The sequence below is a fragment of the Ornithorhynchus anatinus genome, chromosome X4, assembly GCF_004115215.2.
Source record: "Ornithorhynchus anatinus isolate Pmale09 chromosome X4, mOrnAna1.pri.v4, whole genome shotgun sequence".
Classification (NCBI taxonomy): Eukaryota; Metazoa; Chordata; class Mammalia; order Monotremata; family Ornithorhynchidae; genus Ornithorhynchus; species Ornithorhynchus anatinus.
In genome coordinates this window covers 2,912,308-2,937,248 of record NC_041752.1, presented here as the reverse complement: position 1 = coordinate 2,937,248, position 24,941 = coordinate 2,912,308, and the positions used below count along the sequence as shown (strand labels likewise).

The window sequence follows — 24,941 nt, the reverse complement described above, 5'->3', positions numbered from 1 at the left end:
ACTTCCAGGCCTATGCTCTCTCCACTAGGCTGTTCCGCTTCGTGCCACGCTGTGAGAAGTGGCACCAAAATCAAGTGCCAGGCACCAGAGGTGATGGAGCATTGGGGTGCCTGTGCTCTGCACCGCATTGTTTAAAATGCCAAAGGACACTCCAAATTGTGTGCTTGTCACTTTGGATTACTGGGAAGGGAGAACTTAACTCACTGGCTTTGTTCTGGTGTTAACAACCCAGTATGGAGGTGACCCTGCAGATTAGTCAAGTTAAAGTCCGTGGTGGTTTTGGAGAAAGTCCCAATGCAGAAATCAAATTCTTCTCATTCTTCTCCTTCTCACCTCATACTTCTCCAGCTGTGATGTGGTGAGGACTGGAATCTTGCTAGCGTGTGGATTTGAGGTTGAGCCGTCAAGATGGAGAAGCAGTGTGTCCTAGCGGATAGAGCCCGGGCCTGGGAGTCAGAAAGACCTGGGTCCTAGTCCCGGCTCCACCACTTGTCGTGTGACCGTGAGCCAGTCACTTCACTGTGCCTCAGTTTCCTCAACTGCAGAGTAGGGATTCAATACCCGTTCTCCCTTCTACTTGGACTGTGAGCCCCACGTGGGCAGGGACCATATCCGGCGTGATTAACTTGTATCCACCCCGGGGCTGAGAACAGTGCTTGACGCATAGTAAGCACTCAACAAAAAGTAGAAGAAAAGAAGCAACTGTTCAAGTTGGCGACTTGTGACTCTGGGGGCAGACAGAAGGGAGCGGCGGGGGGAGAGAGAGAGATTGAAATCCTCCATTCCATCCCGTGCCTCTTAGACCCTTCTCTGAAAGTTGTTCCAATCCCCCCACACCAGAAGAGTGCATGACTGGATTGTCTAAGAATAGAAAAGGGAAGACACGAGAAGGAGGGTTTGACAGACCAGGCTCGTGCCGCATCTTCAAATCCTTGCTTAATCTCTTTCCGGATCGCCGGCTTTCCACGTTGCGGCTGGCCCGAGAATGCCGAGGTTGTCGGAAAAGGATCTGGAAACCCACTTGGAGAATCTTGGGTGGAGTTTTCCCGGGACTTCAAGCGTTTAGTCCAGTGCTCTGCACTCAATAAGCGCTCGATACGTGCCATTGATTGACTTCTTGCCTGCTGCATTCCAGGCAGAATACTTTTGTCTACTTGAGGAGAATGAAAGCAGAGAAAAGGGTGAGGGGCCGAGAGTGCGGGGAGGGAGCGGCCCTGGAGTGGAAGGGAAACGTGGAAATTGTGGATGAACTGGCTGCATCGTCGCGGGATTCATGGGTTTTGCTGGAGGGATAAAATGACATCTCCTCCAAGAAGCCTTCCCAGCATTTCCCCCACTTCCTCTCCATTCTGCCTCACCCATGCACTTGGATCTGTTTCCTTTAAGCAAGTCTCTTTAAGCCCCACAAAACTTATCAATCAGTTGTATTTATTGGGCTTGTGTCCCTATTTTAATGCCTCCCTCTCTCTCTCTTCCCCTCCAGACTGTAAATTCCTCAGGGACAGAGAGAGGAAGGGCTTCCCAACCCTGTTGGATTGTCCTTTCTGTGGCGCTCAGCGCAGCACTCAACACACAGTAGGTGCTCCCTAAATACCATTGGTTGATGAATTAGGACTGTGCTCCGTCACCTGAATCCCCCAGCAACTCGGTCCAGCATCAACCGATGGCACCAGGCTGATTCCCAGTGCCAAGAGTGTGGGTAGTGTCTGGGCCTGGCGGGAGAAGTACAGCAGGACTCAAAGAGGAATCCAAAGGGGTGGAGGCTACCTGCAGCCGGACAAATCCTAGTGCAAGGGTGATGCGGAAGGGAGTGGAAGAGGAGCGAACGAGGGCCAAGTTGGAGGCGAGGAATCGAGCGTTTAGTTACAGCCTCCTCTAGACTCCAAGCTCGTTGCGGGCAGGGAATGTGTCTTTTTATTGCTGTATTGTACTCTCCCAAGCGCTTAGTACAGTGCTCTGCTCTATAGTAAATACAACTGAATGATCATTGGAAGGCAGTCTCACGTTCTTAGTTCAGTGCTCGTGCACAATAGACAGTTCTTGCCTTGTGGGCAAGCAGTGAGAGTCTCCCTGTTTATTTGCACTATACATAGAAGCAGCGTGGCCTAGTGGAAAGAGCGGTGGCCTGGGAGCCAGGTAGACCTGGGTTCTAATCACGGCTCCACCATGTGCCGGCTGTGTGACCTTAGGCGAGTCACTACCACTTCTCTGAGCCTCAGTTCCCTCATCTGTAAAATAGTAATATGATGATAATTGTGGTATTTGTACTAAGTGCCGGGGTGGATACCAGCAAATGGGTTTGTCCCCACTCGGGGCTCACAGTCTTCATCCCCATTTTCCAGATGAGGGAACTGAGGCCCAGAGAAGCGACACATAGAGCTAAAAGTCGGGACTCAGTTCAAGGGCTAGAGCCGCAGAGGGGTTGACATTTGCCCCGCCATCCCTCTCTGGTTCCATTTGGGGCCGAAAAGCGAGCGGCTCCTCCGGGCGACTCTCTGAGGCTTCTTTGTTCGGCGGCTCCGCGAGACTCGTCCTGTGAAGGGCGCGGGGCTTCTCCTCCCCCGGGGTGGCCGGATTCCTGCAGGATGACAGCACTTTGGTCCACAGGGCCTCCCTGCCTTTGGAACGCCCGCCATTCGAACGCCTGAGCTCTGCCTTGCCAGCCTCTCCCTCGCTGACCCCTCGCTAACCCAGCCGAAAAGCCTCAGAAAGCCCTCTCTCTTATCTCCCCCCCGAAAACCACACAGAGCAATGCTTGTCTCTGTCAGGGGTGTAAAATTTCTTTCCGGCGTAATGGGTCAGGGCTCCCCGCCCCTCTCTGGTCTCCCCCTCCCCCTGATGAGCCCCTTCTTCCCCCAGACTCAGACTCTCAGCTCTTCGTTGCCTCCAGGAAGCCTCGGGTCAGCGCCTTTCTTTGAGGCATTTGGGACCCAACAACAATTTTGCCTCTCATTCTGGTTAATTTCGGCTGGTGTCGTGTCATGGGAGAGGCTTTTTCTGTGCGTGCCTGAGAGTGGTTAAGTATTGCGCTGGATTTTGATTTCCAATGGACATTGTGCAATCTGTCCCAACTCGAGAGGGTCATTTAATCCATCAGTGGTATTTATTAAGCGCTTACTGTGTGCAGAGCACTGGACTGAGCATTTGGGAGAGTAACGGTTTTTTTTAAAAAAAATATTTTACAGTATTAAGCACTTAATATGGGGCAGACACTGTACTAAGCACTGGAATTATGCAGGTTAATCAATTTGGACATAGTTTCTGTCTCACGTGGGGCTCATGGTCTTAATCCCCATTTTCCAGATGAGGGATCTGAAGCCCAGAGAAGTGAAGTGACTTGCCAAGATTACACAGCAAGTAAGTGGCAGAGCCGGAATTGGAACCCAGGTCCTCTAACTCCCAGGCCCGTGCTCTATCCACTAGGCCACGCTGCTTAAGGGCTTCTCCCGAGTGCTGAGGCTAGTGCTCTGCACACAGTAAGCACTCAGTATCTACCACTAGGTAGACAGACCGACGTTCCGTCCGTCGACGGATCTTAAATCTTCGAACCTCCTCCGCTGGAATCCTCCCTCTCTGACTTGGCTCTTGGAAGACCAGACTCCTCCTTTTGTTAGTCATTGGTTTTTCCTTGGAAGAGGGGCTGGGAAGCATTCACACGGACATAGTTGGGCTCCACATTTTCCGCGAAGCATAAACTGTCCCTTTCTTCTAGGCATCCTCTCCACCAGCCCTTCTGATGCTCCGTTGTCAGCCGGTGTCAGAGATACCTTAGATGGGTTTATCAGAGTGGGAAAAAGAAAAATGACCAGGGTTTCTGGCCTCACAGAAAGAACGAGGGTCTTTTGGGAGTCGGGGAAACTCTGCCGCTTTGGCTGCCTTGGGATGTTGAGCGGGGCACTTGGAGGGTCTGCGCCTCAGTTTTCTCCTCTGTAAAATGGGCTAGTTGCCTGTTGTCTTTCCCCCTTTGACTGCGAGCCCCATGTGAGATTATTGTATATCTCTCCCAGTGCTTATTACAGCGTGTGGCACATAGTAAGCGGCTACCAAATACCACTCTCATTGTCGTGCTCCTGGCTCCCCCTCCTGGCCGCACGTTTTGGGAAGGGGAAAGTCCTGGGAGATGATGATGTTGATGATGGGAAGCATAATCTAATAAATAATAGTACATACAATAATAAGTCTAGTGGATAAAGCCCCGGCCAGGGAGCCAGAGGACCTGGGCTTTAATCCTGGCTCTGCCGCTTTTCTGCCGTGTGACCCGGGGCAAGTCAGTTAGTTTCTCTGGGCCTCAGTTTCCTCATTTGCAGAATGGGGATTCAGTGCCTGTGCAACATTTAGTGCAGTGCCTGGCACATAGTAAGTGCTTAATAAATACCATAATTAATATTATTACTCACTGTGAGCTCTCTCTGGGGCAGGACCGTGACCAACCTGCTCAGCCTTGTATCTACCCCTGCACTTAGAACAGTGCCTGGCATATAGTAAGTGCTTAACAGATACCATTTAAAGAAAAAAAAAAACTTGGCCGGGATATGTCAGTCAGTCGTACTTATTGAGCGCTTACAGTGGGCAGAGCACTGTTCTAAGCGCATAGGAGAGGACAACACGATAGACACATTCCCTGCCCACAATGAGTGTGGCGGGATCAACTATGCTATTTCTGTTTCCTCACCCGGCGTCTTTCTCTGCCCCGTAGCCCCTTAGCATCTTGGAAGATATCACCTTTTACAGGTGGAGGGAAGGCGCGGGCCCCTGTAGCTCAGTGGGTGCAGGCAGTGATAACGAGGGAGGACTGGAGCTTGGCTAAAAATACTTGCAATCAAGCAATTTCAGGCCCGTGTCCCCACCCCGATGCCGATATGGAGAAATGGCAGTGGAGGGCTTCGCTCCGGGGACTGAGGTTTGATAGCGCCCAAAGTCAACGGCAGCAGAAGCCTGAACATCGCTAAATCCCGAAGCAGTGGGGCCGGGTGGAGGATGCCTGGGGCGGGGACTCAGAAGGACCTGGGTTCTCATCCCGGCTCCGCCACTTGTCTGCTGGATGACCTTAGGCAAGCCGCTTGGCTTCTCTGTGCCTCGGTTCCCGTAGCTGTAAAATGGGGATTAAGACTGTGAGCCCCATGTGGGATGGGGATTGTGTCCAAATTGATTGGCTTTATCTACCCCAGCGCATAGTTCAGTGCCTGGCACAGAGAACTTACATAGCGCAAATACCGCTATGATGATGATGATGAATAATAAGAATAGTAATAAAGACAGATCCACAGCCAAGGTCAAATCCTACTATGGTGCTGCCTGAAGGTCAGCTTTTTGATTTGTTTTAATGGTGCCAGGCACTGTACTAAACACTGGGGAAGAGACGAGCTTATCCGGTCAGGCACATCCTCTGTCCCACCTAGAGTTCCCAGTGTAACCTAGGCAGAAGGCCAGGAAGAGAGGCGCAGAGCACACTACTAAGTGCTTGGAAGAGAACAACAGAACAGACACATTCCCTGTCCATGAGGAGCCTACAGCTCTGTTCCAGTAAAGGGGGGCTTTTTACGACGTTGCCGCAGAGTTGGGGGAGTTGGGGAGGGTTTGGGGGGTGGGGCGTCCAACAGCCACAGTGCCCAACCCTAACCATTCTTAGACTGAGAGAGAAACACTGCAGAAATTGAACAATTCTCTTTCAGCCCATTCTGCCCAGATGGTACAGAGTTGAACAATTGTCTCATTCCAGCCATTTGGGGGGAGATGGGGGGGGGGTGCCGAGGGAGGGGAGGGGAGTTGTGAATCACATGCTAGGCAGCCTTGGGTTTTGTTGATCTGGCTTGTCAAAACAATTTAATGTAGGTGGAAAGGAATGAATGTAATGGAGTGGGCTTTTTGTGCATCTACTCCAGTTTGTTCGAAAGGCAACCCTACAATTGAGTGAGTCTAACAACATTCCCTCCCCCCCCCAACCCTGCCAAACACACACCCCTCCCCGTGAGCTATCATTTCAGAACAATGCTGTCCATTTTTCAGGGACTACTAAAAATATGCAGGCCATCCAACTTGCCTAGATCTCACTTCCCCAAAAATGGGTTTAACTCTGTCCAGTCCACTTCAAATTGAAAACATCATGTAAGGAATTCGAGGTCCCTGGATGTTACCGAGGTTGTAGATAAAGACAGGACCTGCTCTTTGGCCAGGCTTTGTAATAATAACGAAAAAAAACCCGACTGCTTCAAATAAAATTTCCCATTGCTCCAGTCTGCACGTCTCCTCGACAGCCCGGGAACGCAGGGGACCAGGCCTGTGGTAATAATAACGATGGCATTTGTTAAGCGCTTACTATGTGTAAAGCACTGTTGTAAGCACTGGCACTCAGGCCCCCGCTGCATACGGCGGCCAGGAGTCCTTTCTGGTTTCTTCAGCTCTCCCTCATAGCGATCGACTCTCTCCTCCCACCAGCGCAGCTCGCACCCCGCGTCCCGCTCCCACCAGCCTCCCCCCGACTGGCGCCTCGTCCTCGTCTCTCCTGCTGCCAACCTCTCGCCTCTTCCCCTTCTCATTTCAAACCCAAAAAACCATCGTGGAAATGACACCTCCGTCAAGATGACTCTCCCCCTTCAGTCTCAAATCCTCTGAGGTGTCCTGCCCTTTCCAGCACACAGGGCTGATCACAGATCCCTCACCGATCCTGTCGCTTAAGCAGTAACTCGTCTGGGTAGCTCTCTTTCCTTTTTCTTCCTGTCTGTAGATTATTTCAATGTCTAGCTTCCCAGCTAGATTGAAAGAATCTGGAGGGCAGGGGTCAGATCTGCTTATTCATTCATTCGATAGTATTTATTGAGCACTGACTCTGTGTAGAGCACTGTACTAAGCGCCTGGAATGTAGTCTCTTGCACTCTCCCAAGCACATAATATAGTCCTCCACATAGTAGGTACTCAGTACATAATACTGACTGATTAATTCACCTATCCTGATGTGCATCTTATTCCAACAGCCCCCCTCTGGTGACCGAACCTACCCTGATACCTAGGAAGCGGCGTGATCTAGTGGATAGAGTCCCGGCTTGGGAGTCAGAAGCCCCCAGTTCTAATCCTGGCTCTGCCACTTACCTGCTGTGTGATCTTGGGCGAGTCACTTCACTTCTCTGGGCGTCAAGTTTCCTCATCTGTAAAATGGGGATTCAATACCTGTTCTCCCTCCTACTTACTGTGTGAGCCCCATGTGGGACCTGATTATCTTGTATCTATCTTGGCACTTAGTACAGCGCTTGGCATATTGTAAAAGCTTAACAAATGCCCTAATTATTTTTTATTATGAAGTATTCATTCCCGAGCCAATATTTGTAGGGAAAATTATGCATTGCGGTAAAAGAGGATGAAGGCTTAATGCTGTATTGGACTTTTCTGTTTCATTCACTTTAGGGTAGTAGATCATATTAAGCATCCGTAAGTGTAGATGACAGGGGAGGTTTTTCATCGAAGATGTACAGAGGTTCGTTCATTCATTGCCTACGGATCCAAACCGCGTGCTCGTTTTCCATTTTCCAAAAGATCCCTTCCTCTTGCACCTTCCCTCGATAAAGGCCAACTTTTATGGGTATACTTATGTGGATACACTCCAATTTCTTCAGGATCAGATCTGTGTAGATCTCAGTGTTCTGTACTGTGAGGCGTTAGGAAGTGGAGAACTCAGGCCCTGCCCTTGAGGAACATAAGTCGGATGAAGGAGACCGAGTAAGCTCAGAAAAACACACATAAACACTAACGATAGGGCCGGTAAACATTGACATAACCAATTACAGCCGAACAGACGTATTCCTCAAGTCTTAAGGAAATTGCTGGAGTGGTTGAAGTAACTGGAGCCAGGTGGGGTGAGTCTCGGGAATATTTCAGAGGGGGAGGAGAGCTTTGAAGTTGGGAAAACTGTCAAACTAGCCCCTTCCCCTGTGATGAGATGCATCTCCCCAGAAGCAGCGTGGCCTAGTGGACAGAGCCCAGGCCTCTGTCAGAGGACCTGGGTTCTAATCCCACTTGGCTGCTGTGTGACCTCGGGCAAGTCACTTCACTTCTCTGGGCCAGTTAGCTCTTCTGCAGAATGGGGTTTAAGACTAGGAGCCCTATCTGGGTCAGGGAGTGGGTCCAACCCGATGAGCTTGTATCTACCCCGGGACTTAGTATAGTGCCTGGTGTGTAGTAAGTGCTTAACAAGTACCATTAAAAAAAAAATAAAAAAGATTTTTCCTAGTCAGGGAGAAGGCCCCTAGCTAAATCTGGGCTCTAGCCAGCTGGCCCCACTTCTCTCTGTCCACCGCACAAGAAGGATTTTCTTCTCTGCCTCCTCCTTCCGTGTCTCCCCCAAATGGGTTCTCGTTTCTCCTTTTCCATCCCGCTGCCCCTCCTCCCTGTGGCACTTTGAACGTATGAAGCGTTTACTGCGTGCCAGGCACTGCATGAAATCCCCATCTTACAGATGAGGTAAGTGAGGCATGGAAAAGTGAAGTGACCCACCCAAGGTCACCCATCTGGCACTGCTCCACCCTGAAGGGGAAGGGCAGCTTGGTCATCCTTTCCTCTTGGTGATTCTTGGGGAGTAGGAGTGGTGTGTCCCAAGGGGTGGGGGGAATGAGGGGATAGGACTGGTTGTGACTACCAAAGGCAGACCTCCACTCTGCCCTCCTTCAAAGCTTTATTAATAAATCACACCTCCTCCAAGAGGCCTTGCTTGACTACACCCTCATTTCCCCGAATCCCTTGTGCAGCGCCCTCACTCTTGGATTTGTACCCCTGCCCCCCCAGCCCCATAGCACTTACATCCACCTCCATCATTCATTTTTATTCTTTCAATTGTATTTATTGAGCGCTTACTGTGTGCAGAGCACTGTACTAAGCGCCTGGGAAGTACAATTCGGCAACAAATAGTAATAATGTTGGTATTTGTTAAGCACTATGTGCAGAGCACTGTTCTAAGCGCTGGGGTAGACACAAGGGAATCAGGTTGTCCCACGTGGGGCTCACAGTCTTAATCCCCATTTTACAGATGAGGTAACTGAGGCACAGAGAAGTGAAGTGACACCCACAGTCACACAGCTGACAATCCTTGCCCCCAGCTGACTCGCAGCATGGGCTTGGGAGTCAGAGGTCATAGGTTTGAATCCCAGCTCTGTCACTTGTCCGCTGTGTGACTTTGGGCAAGCCACTTAACTTCTCTGTGCCTCGGTTACCTCATCTGTAAAATGGGGATTAAGACTGAGTCCTACGTGGGACAACTTGATAACCTTGTATCTACCCCAGTGCTTAGAACAGTGCTTGGCACATAGTAAGTGCTTAAATACCATTATAATTATATTATTATTTATTTTGATGTCTGTCTCCCCCTCTGGACAGTAAATTCCTTGTGGGCAGGGAGCATATCCGTCAATTCTGTTGTTTTGTCCTCATCCAAGCATGCAGTACAGTGCTCTGCCCTTAGCAAGTGCTCAGTAAATACCTTTGAGCCCTCCCCCACCTCCCAGGCTGCTTTCTGGCTTTGATGCAGAGGATCCTGAACCATTGATTGGTGATGAGATTCAAGGTTTATGGTGTGCCATTTTATAAGAACGGGCCTGGGAGTCAGAAAGACCTGAGTTCTAATTTGGGGACTTGTTTGCTGTGTCACCTTGGGCAGGTCACTTTACTTCTCTGAGCCTCAGTTCCCCCATCTGTAAAATGAGGTCCAGGCCCAGGCTCTCCACTAGATGACCCGCCTTCATTTGGGGGGGGATACGTTGGACTAATCCAAATTCTCGGGTTGTGGCCAACAGAAGATGGTCAGGAGTGCTCATTAAATCCCCACGGGGCGGATGGGCTTCGGCAACGGAGTTCTGTCTCCCTGAGGAACAGCAGGAAGTGACCTCCATTCCCGGAGCGGGCGGTGGGAGCGGTAGGTTTGCGAAGCTTGCCTGACAGCGAGGGAGGCTGAGCCTGTTCCTTGTTGGGTAGAATGATGCTGAAAGTGTATCAGTCATTATTTATGACAGGAGACCATCCAGCTTCATTTCAAAGGCTGAGTAATACGCCAGGCAGCGGCGATCCCTCACGTGACCGATCAACTAGACCAAGCTGCTCAAGGCTCTCGCGTTCCTTTTATTAGAGAAACAGGATTTTTCACTCTGCCGGTTCTTTGTAGTAGCTCCTAAGGCTTCGCCCCTTGCGGAGTTGCCCGTCCATGAATGTGAGAGGCCTCAGAAGTCGGTCTGGGGAGGGGTTTCAGCGATTGCTTCAGCCAAAGATGAGGGGTGGCTGGCTGACTGGCTGGAGGAGCAGTTTGGGAATCAGAGGACCCGGTTTGCAATCCCGGCTCTTCCCCTTGGCTCCTGGGTGACCTCGGGCAAGACGCTTCACTCCGTTTCCTCATCTGTAAAATGGGGATTACCTGATCTCTGTCCTACTTAGACTGTGAGCTCCGTCATCATCAGCGGGATTCAGCGAGTGCTTACTGTGTGCAGAGCACTGTACTAAGAGGACACTCCAGCGGTTGGCAGACACGTTCCCTGCTCTGTGTGGGGAGATGCAAACTGTAAAATCCCAAGTATCAGTGGAGAGCTGGGAATCAATATGGAAATCCATTGGTTCAGTCAGTGACCGTCTTCTTCCAAGTTCTCCAAGAAACACTATGTACTTCTTTGTGTTGGTTTGTTTTTTTTTTTTACAAATGAAATGTTCATAAGCCAACTGAAAGGAAATTACAAGCTTAAAAGCAAATGTGCCCTTTGCCCTAAAATGAGAATTAGGAAGATGAGGCTAAGGCTGGGAAACAGAATGTCCTATTGGAAAAAATCACGGGCCTGAGTGATAGGGGCCTTGGGTTCTAGCTCCACTCTGCCACTTGAATCAATCAGTGCTATTTATTGAGCACTTATGGTGTGCAGACACTGTACTAAGTGCTTGAGAGTGGACAATATCGGAGTTGGTAGACACATTCCCTGCCCACAGCTTGCTTTCAGTCTAGAGTGGTCTCAGTCAGTAAATCAATCAGTGGTATTTAGTGAGTGCTTACAGGGTGCAGGGCACTGTACTAAGTGCGTGGAAGAGTACAACCCAGCAGTCTGCTGTGTGACCTTGGGGAAGTCACTTCTCTTCTCTGAGCCTTAGTAGCTTCGTCTTTAAAATGGGGAGTAAATCCTACTCCCTCCATATTGGACGGGGACTGTGTCCGGCCTGAACCAGGGTTCAGAACAGTGGTTGGCGATTGAAATGCTTAACGAATGTCAAGCCTAACAAATACGATGATGATGATGGTGATAGTAATGCTAGATCTGAAAGAACTATCCAGGCTAACCTTTCCAGACTGTTGTTGATTTCAGACTTGCTTAGTAGCAACATACGACGCTTCACCATTTTGGCCCTCTCTACCCACACGGTGTCTTTTCTCCTTTTTTCCAGGATCGGAAGTTGACCAAGTCAGAGCGACAGAGATTTAAAGAGGAGGCCGAAATGCTGAAGGGGCTTCAGCATCCCAATATCGTTCGATTCTACGATTCCTGGGAGTCTACGGTAAAAGGGAAGAAGTGTATCGTTCTGGTGACCGAACTTATGACATCCGGAACCCTTAAAACGTAAGTCAGCACACCCGCCGAAAGGGCACGAGACCAGGAGGTAAGGAGGCCTCTGTCCTTCTGTCCGATTTACAGCCTCTAGACTGAGAGCTCGCTGTGGGCAAGAGACGCGTCTACCAATTCTCTTGGCTTGGACTCTCCCAGGTGCTTAGTAGAGTGTTCTGCACGCAAGAAGCGCTCACTAAATGCCACTGATGACTGAGGAGATTTCAACCATCTCAGGCCAGCGAGGGATTTAACTGGATTGTTCGGTTTCACCGTACAGCTGGTGTCTTCGGCCATCCATCAGTTAACTGGTGGCATTTATTGAGCGCGTACTGTATGCAGAAAGCGCTTGAAGAGTTCGATGTAGGAGTTGGTAGAGGTATTCCCTGCCCACGTGGAGCTTCCAGGCTGGGGCCGGAAAGAACCCCTTCCCTTTGAACATCGGCGTGTGAATCCTGCCGCTTTCTAGGAGGCCCCGGGCGAAGGCATCATTTGACTGGAAGGGGAGATGGAGTCGAGCACCGCTCCTGAAATTCCTGGCCGAGCTTCCAGATCCTCACTGGAGCCCCGAGCAAGTACTCCGAAGGATGAGGCAGGGGAGCCCTCTACTGGTCACGGGGCATCGAAGCCCTTCAGAGTCCGATCAGGTCGGACACGGCCAGCGCGTCCCACACGGGCTCACGGTCTCACGCCCATCAGGGACGTGTACTCACTCAGCGTGTCCCTGATGGGCGTGAGAATGTCAAGAACAGGACAGTAGACATGAGTAGACAGTGCTGTTTGAGTTGCAGCTTCAAACTGAAGAAGCAGCGTGGCTCAGTGGCTAGAGCAGTGGAAAGATCGCGGGCTTGGGAGTCAGAGGTCACGGGTTCTAATCCCGGCTCCGCCACTAGTCAGCTGTTTGACCTTGGGCAAGTCGCTTAACTTCTCTGTGCCTCAGTTACCTCATCTGTCAAATGGGGATTAAAACTGTGAGTTCCACGTGGGACAACCTGATCACCTTGTATCCCCCAGTGCTTAGAACAGTGCTTTGCACATAGTAAGCGCTTAACAAATACCACTATTTATTTATTTATTTAGAGCCTAGGCCTGGGGGTCAGAAGGACCAGGATTCTCATCCCAGCTCCGCCACTTGAGTGCCGGGTCACTTCTGGGCCTCAGTTCTGTCGACTGTAAAATGGGAATGAAGACTGTGGGGCGTGGGCTGTGTCCAGCCTGATCGGCTCGATTCTATGCCAGCCCTTGGTACTGAGTCTGGTGCATAGGATGTGTTTACAAATACTTTAAAAAAAAAAAAAAAGTTTAACATGCTTCTGGTGTTGAGCACTTGTAGGTGAGGAGGGGATTGGATTTCCAATTTACTGGGGGGCAGGGAGGGAGGCTGGATTTTTGTGCGTTCAATGAGCGAGGGGGTCTTCGTTGCCACAGAAAAGGCCAGTGAAGAGAGAAATAACGGCTTGGAGCTTTAAGGAGCTGGAACGGGGCCTCCTTCCCTCCCTTCCCAACCGTGAGCTCAGTCGTCTCACCGCCTTGCCAGTGGGCCGGTTGCCAAAGGGAGTGATTCCTGGCAGAAAATTCCTCCCTGGCCGTTGCCTTCCGCTCTTTGCAGAGCACTGTATCGGGGGAAAGAGAGCGACGCTGGCCCAGAGTGAAATCCGTGCCCACCGAGCCTTGCGTTCTATCTTGCACGAGGGAGCAGGCTAATTCTAGCCACCTTGTTGTCTTCTGTATATTCTAGTCCCAAGAACTGAATTTCCACCTGGCATGTGATAGGAGAAGTCATGATCACAGTGGTTTTTGTCAAGCACTGTTTATATGGCAAGGCATGGGGGTAAATGCAAGATAATCGGGTGGGATGCAGTCACCGTCATACCCAGAACCGTTTCAGAAGGGATTCGAGAAGGAGCGTGGCCGAGTGGAAAGAGCCCGGGCCCGGGAGTCAGGAAACTTGGATTCTAATCTAGGCTCTGCCACTTGTCTGCTGTGGGATTCTGGACAAGTCACTTCACTTCTCTGAACCTCAGTTTCCTCATCTATAAAAATGGGGGTAGAGTGTGAGCCCTATGTGGGATAGGGACTGTGTTCAATCTGATTAACCTATAGCTACCCCAGCGTACAGTACAGTTTAGTACAGTTCCTGGCACATAGTAAGTGCTTAATGAATGCCACAGTTATCATATGTCTGAGGGTTGTCCATTTTCAGACCTAAGGGAGGAAGTTCAACATGTCTTAAAATGCCTTTTCCCTGACTGGATCGACCGACTCGACTGTAATCTCCTTGAGGGCAGGTATCCTGTCTACTGACTCTTGTCATTTCCCATGAGTTTAGCCCACAAGCGACCACAAACTCCGTAAATTCCACTTTACAGTTTAGGAAACCGAGTCTCTGAGACTCACGCTCTAAGTACGAAGGGGAACAGGTATTGAATCCTCATCTTACAGTTGAGGAAACAGGCCCAAAGAGTGGAAGTGACGCGCCCTGAGTCACACAGCAAACGAGAGGCGGAGGTCAGATTAGAACCCAGGTCTTCTGGCTCCCAGGCCGGGCTCTTTCCATTAGGTCACGCTGCTTATGTGGTTGCATATGTGAAACGGATTTAATTTAACGGTGCGACTTATGAGGAGAGTTCCTTTTGGGGGGCAGGCTAGGGGAATACCAGTGACATTATTTCTGGAGAGGGCTTTTCCAGTTGGGCTCCATGGGAAAGTCCTCACTTCCTCATAAAGCAGGTTGGTGCACAAAGACACTCTCCAAGACCTGGCTCCTTGAACCCCTAGTTTTGTATTGGACTCTCCCAAGCGCTTAGTACAGTGCTCCACACAAAATAAGAGCTCAATAAGTACGATTGAATGAACTATTGTGCCACCTTTTTAGGCCGCGGAGATACTAGTGCCTGTCTCTTGCCTTAAGAAGAAGCTTCAGTGAGCTCCAAAACTGTCTTTAGAGTCCGTCGTATCTTTCCAGGAAACAATGGGGGGCTTACAATTGCCCCAGTCAAACTGGTTTAAAAAAAAAAAAGAATCATGCAGAGAGATGGGGAAAGGAATAACAATAATCATAATTATTATTATCTGTAAAATAAGAATTAAATCCTCTACCCTCCGACTTAGACTTTGAACACTAGGTTGGGCGGGGACAGTGTCCCACCTATGTCGTATCTACTCTAGTGCATAGTACAGTGTAAGCTACGTAGAAATAACTCAATGAATACTGTAAAAAATGGGTGCAGTAATCGGTCAGGCTATCAGTGGTATTTCAGAGCACACTCTGTGCAGAACACTGGGCTGAGTGCGTGGGAATGGACAATATAACAGAGGTGGTAGACAAGATTCCTGCCCACAAGGAGCTGGTAGTCCAGAGGAGGTGTAAGATGTTACCCCCCCCCAAATCCCCAGCTCTTTCTGGGCCTGGGTCCTCTCGGCTAAGTTTTACCCCTTCCTCCAGTGTCCCTTGACAAATAGTGGCGTGGGGCAGGGACGAACTCTGATGGAGAGACAGGAGAGAGAAGGTGCCAGAGTTCACCTTTGTGTGGGAAATTCCAGAATTTCAATCAAAGTACAACTTGGGTTTTGTTTTTGTTTTTCACACCAGGGAAGTTTTGAGAAAAAAAATCCATTAAGACTGGAAACAGAAAGCCACAACTACCTGTCTTAACTAGACCGTGGAACCCCAGCATTGTTTTCAGTGGCATAAGGAATTTTTGTTCTTCGAATCTGCCTCATCATGGAACCCTGGTCATTTAAAAAAAAAAAAAAAAAAAAAAGAAAGAAAGAAAAACACAAATTTAGATCTAGGCTTTCCGCTTGCCCTTTACGGTTGGCAATTAGAACAGCTTCCTCTAAATCTTCTTCGTGGGCATTTGAAACGATGTGGCCTCTGGCCTTTAATTGAATAATTAAATAATAATAATAATTGTGACATTTGAGCTTTCACTATGTGCCAAGCATTGGGGCAGATACAAGATCATCAGGTCCCACGGGGGCTCATAGTCTAAATATAAATTAAATATTAATCAGTCGTATTTATCAAGCACTTTCTGTGTGCAGAGTAGAAGGGAGAACAGGTATTTAATCCCTATTTTCAGTTGATGATAAGGTAAGGCAGGTAAATCACTTATAAACTCATAGCTGGTATTAGTTGGATGAATTTGTACTCTTAAAGTATGTACTAGGCCCCTGGGAGACTCCAATATATTAGAGTTGGTAGGCATTCATTTATTCAGTTGTATTTATTGAGTGCTTACTGTATGCAGAGCACTGTACTAAGCCCTTGGAAAGCATAATTTAGTTATAAAGAGAGTCTCTGCCCACAAAGGGCTCACAGTCTAGAAGAAGGGAGACAGACATCAAAACAAGTGAACGGGCATTAATAGAATCAATATAAATAAATGGAATTATAGATTTATACACAGCAAAGCAAGTAAACAGGCATTAATATAAATAGAATTATAGATATGTATATACCCAAGTGCTGTGGGGAGAGGGGTAGAGCAAGGGGAGCTAGTTGGGGCATTGAGGGGGAGGGAGATCTGAGAAAAGGGGGCTTAATCTGGGAAAAGGGGGGCTTAGTCTGGGGAAAAAAGGGAGCTTAGTCGGGGACCTTTGTGGCAGGTTCCCTGCCCACAAAGAGCCTTCAGTCTAGAGGGGGGAGATGGACATTAATAAATAAGTAAATTAAGGATGTGTCCGTAAGGGCTGTCGGACTGATTTAATCAACTAGATTTTGAAGCTGGGGTAATTGTAGGATTAAAGACTAGTAAGAGTACACACTAGCATCCTCACTGAGGTTCTCACACTTTTTTTTAAAAAAAGTTAATGGTCATTTAAGCCCTTAACAAGGATATTTATTGAGTCCCATGGGGGACGTGGACTGGGTCCAACCTGATTAGCTTCCATCTGCCCTAGTGCTTAATACAGTACCCGACGCACAGTAAGCGCTTAACAAACGCCCTTTTCGTTGCACAGGTACCTGAAGCGGTTTAAAGTGATGAAGATCAAAGTTCTGCGTAGTTGGTGCCGGCAGATCCTGAAAGGGCTGCAGTTCCTCCACACGCGCACTCCACCCATCATCCATCGGGACCTCAAGTGCGATAACATCTTCATCACCGGCCCTACCGGTTCCGTCAAGATTGGCGACCTGGGCCTGGCCACCCTCAAGAGGGCATCTTTTGCCAAGAGTGTCATAGGTAGGTGTCCGCGGGCACCCTCCGGAGAGCGCCGGACAGCCGCGACCACTCTCTGAGCCTGCCAGTCCAGAACCAGTCTGGCTCTCAGCAGCCGGAGTGTCCAGGCCCTGCTCGATCGAATCGATCGACCAGTCGGTGGTGTCGATTGAGCGCTCAGTACGGGCAGGGCACTGGAGAGGGCAGTACAGTCGTTATGGGCAGGGATCATGTCCGTTGTACTGTTTTGTTGTACTCTCCCGAGCGCTGAGTACGGTGCTCTGCACACAGTAAGCGCTCAGTAAAATCCTCGACTGAGTGACTGTACAGCAGGATTAACAGATGATCTCCCTGCCCATAATGCACTGAAGAGGTTATGGGGAGGATATGGGGGAGACGAGCGGCGTTGATAAAACTGGGCATTGAGACCGTTCCTTCCGGTGGGGAGATTCTATTGCGGGGGGGGGAGATGCCCCACTCCTGATCAGTAATTTTTTTTGTGTATGTGTGGTATCTGTTAAGCATTTACTATGTGTCAGGCACTGTTCTAAGTGCTGGGGTAGTTACAAGCTAATCAGATTGGACACAGTCCCTGTTCCACATGGGACTCACAGTCTCAATCCCCACTTTTCAGATAAGGGAATTAAGGCCCAGAGAGGTGAAGTGACTTGCCCAAGGTCACACGGCAGACAAGTGGAGGAGCTGAGATTCCAAACCAAGTCCTTCTGACTTCCAGGCCCATGCTCTGTCCATTAAGCCAAGCGCTGCTTCTCCAGGTTTATGGGAGAAGGTACACCAAGATAGCCCTGTTTTTAATGAGAATTTATATTGAGCTTGGACATTTAGGTGTGCACGCCAGTATCAATCTCTCTTAGCAGCCCGGTTGCATCGGTTTTATCAACTCCGTTCTCCTTACTGATCTCCCAAAGTGGTTGTAGTCGAGCAAATAAGCGAGGTGACCTTTTCGGTCTCCTTTCGGTCATCTCTTGGGGTGGAAATGCGGCATTCTCTATCTACTGCAGACCGGCCTCTTGTTAAAGGACGGTTTCGAGAGGGTCACGGGCGATGAGATGCACAGCTTACCCCCACCCACCCCCTGGCCAAAAAAACAGAGTCGAAGGGATTTTCCAGAGCTAACGGCAAAACCGCCTGCTACAAGTATTCCACACCCCCTCCAAAAACACAAGAGTTGCCTCCGAGCAGAACTGGACTTGAATCTGGGCTCCTCCCACTCAAAATTCAGCCATTCATCTTGGCGTCATGGCGAATCGGAGGGGGGTTCACCTCTGGATTCCCGGGAGAGGGAGGAGGGCCAGATCAAGCTGGGTTTCCCCCCAGGTCGGGCACACGCCCCCCGCCTCCGTCCGAGAACCACGTCCCCACAGAGACCATCTTAAACGGCCTGCTCTGGGAACGTGCCCTCCGATCTGGGGCTTCTCCGGGGACCCTCGAAGGGTCCAAATTCCCATCTCATCGTTTCGCGCCCTCTCTGCCTGTTACTCAATCTCTCTGTATTTCTGAGTATTTCTTTTTGCCTGTAGGACATGCCCCTCACTCTATTTCCTGTCTCTGCAGTAGGCATATGTTGTGTACTGCAGGGGGCGCGGTAAGTACGTGAAGAAGAGGGCTGTGGTGAGTGGCGTCTGAGGCCAGTTACACTCCGATCTCCCCCTCACGCCGTCTGACGGAACACCCGGGTTTCCCATTGCAAGGCCTTCTCCCGAGCGGAACCCTTCCCGGCCGGGAGCCGACGGAGCGTTGATAGTTAGAGACTAAGCCCGGACCTCGTAGCCGGTGTGGCCCCTCTCCCTACGGCAGATGGGGAGACGGGCAGACGGGGAGGGGCGATCATTCTCGTAATCTCCGGGGCGAGGAAACACAGTAGGCAGGTGTCGGGCCGTGTTAGGGGCCCGGCTTGGCTAGTCTCTCACTCTTCTCCCTCTGTTGGCCTCCAGCCCAATTGGGGCACCACAGGAACCCCCCGTTTCTGTCCTGGGTCGAGCTGGATGAGATTGAAGTAATAAAAAGGGGTGTCCCCCCCCCCGTCTCCACACCGCCCTGTTTTTTTTCAAAGGCCTTGCAATGGAAGATCCTTGAGGTACGTTGATGGAACGGACTTGACTAAGAAAGGTTCCTCCCTCTTTTTTTCCCCCCCTTCCACTTTCTCTCTTCTCTCACAGGTTTACCCTTCCACTTCTCCCGGCGGTGAGTAACGCCTGCCTCCCCCGCTCGCATTGAGACCCTTTAGAGTCTGAATCGTTCTTTTAATTTAAGGTACCCCAGAGTTCATGGCCCCTGAGATGTATGAGGAGAAATATGATGAATCCGTTGACGTTTATGCTTTCGGGATGTGCATGCTTGAGATGGCCACATCTGAATACCCTTATTCGGAGTGTCAGAATGCCGCACAGATCTACAGGAGAGTAACCAGCGTAAGTGTTTCTTCCCCATTTCTCTGATTCCCTCCACCCAACCCACCCACCCCGGGCCCCTCAGCGGACCCCAGATCTTGCTCCGGGCTTGAGATGGGGCCTTGCCCGGGCACACAGTTCCCTGGACCAGACTTGATGCCGGGAAAAGGCAAGCCGACGTGATCAGGGGAACACTATGCTAGACTCGGGAGACTCAGGAGCGAGGCACGGGTTCCCTCAAGGAGCTTCCCGTCCAACGGGGAGAGAAGGAGAAGAATCTCCGGGTAGATCGTTACAGTCCTCTGGTGCTGAGAACAGGGCTTGGCACGTAGTAAGTGCTTAACCAAGGCTATAAAAAGAATAACAGGGGGAGTAGATCATATTTGAGGGCTTCTAAGCACTAAGCACTTGGGAGAGTACAATAGAAAAATACATTCCCTACCCAGAGAGAGCTTACAGTCTAGAGGGAGCAGGAGGAATGCTAGAGCAAAAGGAGCCAAAAGATCACGTTGAAATAGACCAAGTCGTGAGGTAGGTTCATCCAGTGGTCTACTAACTGTAAAGGCTCAATAAATACCCGTAATGAATTGATCGATTTAACGGGGGAAGCAAATGAACCAATTATCCCAGCTCCGCCGCATGTCTGCCGAGTGACCTCGGGAAAGTCACTTCACTTCTCTGGGCCTCAGTTACCTCATCTGTAAAATGGGGATGAAGATCGTGAGTCCCATGTGGGACAGAGACTGCGTCCAATCCTATTAGCTTGTCTCTACCCCAGTGCTTAATACAGTGCCTGGCACACTGTAGGAGCTTAACAAATGCCATAAAAATTACCCACTATGGAACAGCATGACGATTAGTTTCCTTGACGGTAATAATGCCACTAGTGGTATTTAAGTGCTTTCTCTTTGCCAGGATTGTACTAAGTACTGGGGCAGATACCACATCAAAAAATTTAAGGGGGCCAAGGAGTTTTTTCACAGGTCACTTACCCAGGTTGTGAGGTGCCTTTTTCCCATTCGGAAAAGATTTGGTGTAATCAATCAATGGAATCTATTGAGCGCTTACTGTGTGCAGAGCACTGTACTAAATGCTTGGGAGATTACATTACCACAGAGTTGATAGACACATTCTGTACATTTACACAAACACACACACACAAAGATTGCACAGAGATCAATGGCTTTATCCCACTCTTTGTGGTGAAGGGGGGTGTATGTAGGGGGCGGAGAGGAGGGAGAGAATATGGGGTTATCTTCTGTTTGTGTCCAAATTCAGGTTATCTCTCTAATTTCTCCCCAACCATTACCTGCGTTTTTGATTTTTTTTTTTTAAATAGTGTTTTTAAGCGCTTACTCTGTGCCAGGCACTGTTCTCACGGGTGGGGTAGATACAAGCTAATCAGGTTGAACACAGTCTCTGTCCTTCACAGCACTGTCTTCCTACCCAATTTACAGATGAGGGAACTGAGGCCCAGTGAAGTGACTTGCCCAAAGTGATGCAGCAGACAAGTGGCAGAGCTGAGAAAAGAACCCAGGTCCTTCTGACTCCCAGGCCCGGACTCTATCCACTAGACCACGCTGCTTCTCCTTTGGCGAGGCGAAGTGACCGGTTGAGGGCAGCCTGCCATGCCCTTGGCTGCTGTCCGGGCAGGGCCCCTCTCCCGGGTTGGCCGGTGGGAAGGCTTTAACCTGGTCATTAGGGAAATCCATTACAGAGCACGTGAGCCGATGCCGGGAAAACAGAGTCGGGCAAAGAATGTATGAGCCAAGCATTCTCAGATAGTATCTGCAAGAGCAGAGAGGCCTAGAGGATAGCGCGTGGACCTGGGAGTCAGAAAGACCTGGGTTCTAATCCTGGCTCCGCCCCTTGTCTGCTGGATGACCTTGGGTAAGTCACTTCCCTTCTCTGGGCCTCAGTTACCTCATCTGTAAAGTGGAAATGAATGCTTATGAGCCCCATTGTGGGACAGGGACAGATTACAACCTGTTTAGCTTGTATTTACTCCAGTGCTTAGAACAGTGCCTGGCACATAGCAAGCATTTAGCAGGTACCATGGTTTTTTTTTTAAAGCCACTGCCACTGGGTATTGGTCGGGCCAACAGAATCAGTCCATCAGTCAGTGGTATTTACTAAGCATACTAAGCATTTCCCTTGCCATGAACCATTTACTTCAGGGAGCAGAGCACAATCACTCAGTGGCATTTATTGAGCACTTTACTGTGTGCCGAGCACTAGGCTAAGTGCTGTGCATATAGTAAACCCTCAAATTTGATTGACGAAGCACACGGGAGATTCCAGTAGAACAGCGTGGGTAGAGTGGTTAGGCCAAGCAGATGCTTCTCTCCCACTGAGCATCCGCTGTGGGTGGAACTGTGGGAGTCTGTTTGGCACCACGAGACCCCTCACAGTGGCATTTAGTAGTACCTTGTTGAGGCTTGGGCCTATGGAAAGGGAGAGAGCAGCTTTTTTTTTTTTTTAAGAAAAAAGCTGTATTGTTTAAGTGCTTATTATGTGCCAGGCACTGTACTAAGCACTGGGCTAGATACAAGCTAATCAACTTGGACACAGTCTCTGTGCCACTTGGCTCACAGTCTTAATCCCCATTTTATAGATGAGGAAAGTGAGGTACCAGAAAAGTGACTTGCCCAAAGTCATACAGCAGACAAGAGGAAGAGCCGGGATTAGAACCCAGGTCCTTCTGATGCTCAGGCCTGAGCTCTATCCACTAGGCCACGCTGCATCTCAGCTTGGACTGGGCAAGGTGGCCTTCTGTCCCTCCCGTAAGGCTTCTTGACAGGCTGGCCCAGCCTGAGGCCCCATGAGGAGCTTATTAAATACCGGGTGTCCCGTGCAGGTCAAGAAAGAGCTGCTACGATCCCACCTCTCGACAGGTGACACCGGTGACAGGAGGCCGGCGAAGCGACCTACATCCATAACACCCCCACCTTCTTCCTTCCCATCACCCCGCCCAGTAACCGGTCCGGCCCAGCCTGAGCCAAAACCAGGAATTTCAGCCTGGGCAGTATCCTGGTCTCTACCACAGTGGGAACCTGATAATCCCAACGTGGGCCTCTTGATTGTTAGGGGCAGGGAATGTGTCTGTTATATTGTACTCTCCCAAGCTCTTAGTACGGTGCTGTGCACACAGCAAGCACCCAATAAATACGATGGAATTCGCACCCCTTTATCCACTCCTCCCTCGCCCTCCCCCCAGCATTTATGTCCATATCGGTCAATTATTGATTTCTGTTAACGTCCATCTCCCCCTCTAGACCATCAGCTTGTTGGGGCAGGGAACGGCCAACTCTGTGATATTGGACTCTCTCAAGCTCTCAGTCCAGTGCTCTGCACACAGTAAGCGCTCAGTAAATACTATTGATCGATCAAGAAAATCAAACCCAGGTGGCTTTAAGTCCTGAACTATTCTTGGTCCCAGTTCACGTGGATAATTGGTGTTTTGGGGGAGGGTAGGAGGGACCCGTGGCCACCCTTGGTATTTGCCTCCTAGCAAAAGCAGGCCCCGTTGCAGCTGGCCCAGTGCCCAGGTTGCTTCGGTTTCTCCCGAGACAAAGGAGCGATCGGACCAGCGAGCGTCAGATACCTTTACCCGGGACTCCGTCGGCAGTTCTGCTAACGCACCCACATCGGGGGACGGGAGGGTCCACGCGGGGAGCTAGAGGTCGAAACATCATGTGACACCTCTCCCGGACAGCAGCCGTGGTCGATGACGCTGCGGTAGTCCCGGTCTGGCACCGGCATAGATTTCCACCCTGCCGCACAGACAATGGTTCTGCTGTTTTGCAAGGCTGCTATCGGAGATGCCCCAGCTGGGTCGTCTCTGTTATTTCGCTTGAAAAGTCTCCGGGTAAATCATAGGGAATCCAACTCCTAGTTCGTTTTCCACACGAGGGGCCTCTGAAATGGGCTCAGAGGAACTTGGACTTTCTGGGTGTTTCTCTATCCAGGATGCCACTCCGAAACAATCCCCAAGGCCTGTCTGCTGGGAGATGTTCGGCCGTTTTTTTGGGGGGGTTTTAAGGTTTTTAATGCTTAGGTCTTACCCGTGGGCTTTCTCTAAGCTAAGGGGTGGTGGGATGGAACACCCCTCGTTAAACGTCAAAGAAGGAGAAAGAAAAATGGTGAAAAATGGTATTTAACTCTTAGTATATGCCAGGCCCCGAACAGAGCGCTGGGGGAAGATACCAGGTAATCAGGTTGGGCCCCCTCCCTGTCCCATGTGGGGCTCAGTCTTAATCCCTACTTTACATATGAGGGAACTGAGGCTAAGAAAAGTGAAGTGACTTGCCCGTGGTCACACAGCAGACAAATGGCGGAGCTGGGTTTAGAATCTGGGTCCTCTGACTCCCAGGCCTGGGCTCTTTCTACTAGGCCACACTGCTTCTCATAGGCTCAGGTGTCACAAATTGTGGACAGTTGTGCCTTTATGGGCAAGCTGTGTGGGGACAGGAAGGTCTCAGATGATCTGTTTGACCCTCAAAGGTGACTCTTCCACTCCCCTCTCTCCCCAGGGCACCCCCAAAGAAGCGGGTTGCCTCAAATCTTTGACCCTGGGCCAGAGGAGTTAATGAGGGAGGAATGACCCATGAATGCCCCGAGTGTTTGAGCCTGCCTCAGAGAGCACAAGGCTCCTGTTGTCCTTGTCACTTGAAACTGTTATTATTAATAATAGCAGTCATTAAGCATTGACAGAGTGCAATGCATCGGGGCGAGGATGGGAAATTTGGGACCCCCCCCCCCCCCCGGCCCTCCCAGCCCACTGAGAACCAGCTTAACCTAGTGGATTGGGCCTGGGAGTCAGAAGGACCTGGGTTTTAATCCCAGCTCCTCCACTTGCCTGTCATGTGACCTTGAGCAAGTCACGTCACTTGTCTGGGCCTCCGTTACCTCAACTGTAAAATGGGGATTAAGATGGAGAGCCCATGTGGGACATGGACTGTGTTCAACCTGAGTAGCTTGCATCTACCTCACATTTAGTACAGCGCCTGGCACATAGTAAGTGTCTTGGGCTTTTATCCTGGCTTCTCAACTTGCTTGCTGTGTGAACTTGGGCGAGTCCTATACAATAGAGATTAAACACTTGCTTACAAGCTCCCTGCTGCTTAGACTGTGAACCCCACGTTGGACACTTAGGACAGTACAGCGGATGGAGTATAGTAGAGTATAGTATAGTGGATGGGGAGAAGATTGAAATAGCTGACAATTTGTCTCTCCTGGGATCATTAATAATAAAGGAACTAATAGTCAAGAAATATGCCAAAAATGAATGTTGGGAAGATTTGCCATGCCTAGCCTGGAAAAAACCACAAAATGTGCTGGTATAATAGTTGGCATAAAAATACAAATTCTCAATCCTCTGGTGTTTCAGGTGACAACGTATGGATCTGAAAGCTGGACAGTGAAAAAACAGGATAGAAAGAGCATCGATTCTTTTGAAATGTGGTGTTGGAGAAGGCTTCTGCAAATACCACAGACTGGCTTAATTTACTCCAAACCCAACAGTTTGTTTTTCGGGCAAAGGGTCTTTGGAAGGCCAAATGACTCAATTTAGATTAGCTTGTATTAGACACATTGTCGGGGGTACTCATTCTCTGGAGAAGACACTATTGCTAGGAAAAGTCCAGGGAAAACGTGAAAGAGGCAGACCGCCAGCTAGATGGTTAGAAACCGTAACGATAACGGAAGAACCATTAGGAAGGTTACAGATTATGGCAGAAGATAGAATGTTCTGGAGAAACTATGTCCGTGGAGTCACTATAAATCAGAAATGTCTCGACGGCATTTGATAAGTA

At 49.9% G+C, this 24,941-nt stretch overlaps 1 protein-coding gene across 1 annotated transcript in view; it reads left to right on the top strand.

Moving 5' to 3' along the window:
• The window catches only part of WNK1 (WNK lysine deficient protein kinase 1), a 138,729-nt gene that overhangs the window by 58,969 nt on the left and 54,819 nt on the right, over window positions 1-24,941 (top strand). Inside the window, 3 exon segments of the mRNA XM_039910677.1 lie at window positions 11,398-11,570; window positions 16,521-16,741; window positions 18,992-19,149. Coding sequence (XP_039766611.1) covers window positions 11,398-11,570; window positions 16,521-16,741; window positions 18,992-19,149 — 552 coding nt within the window.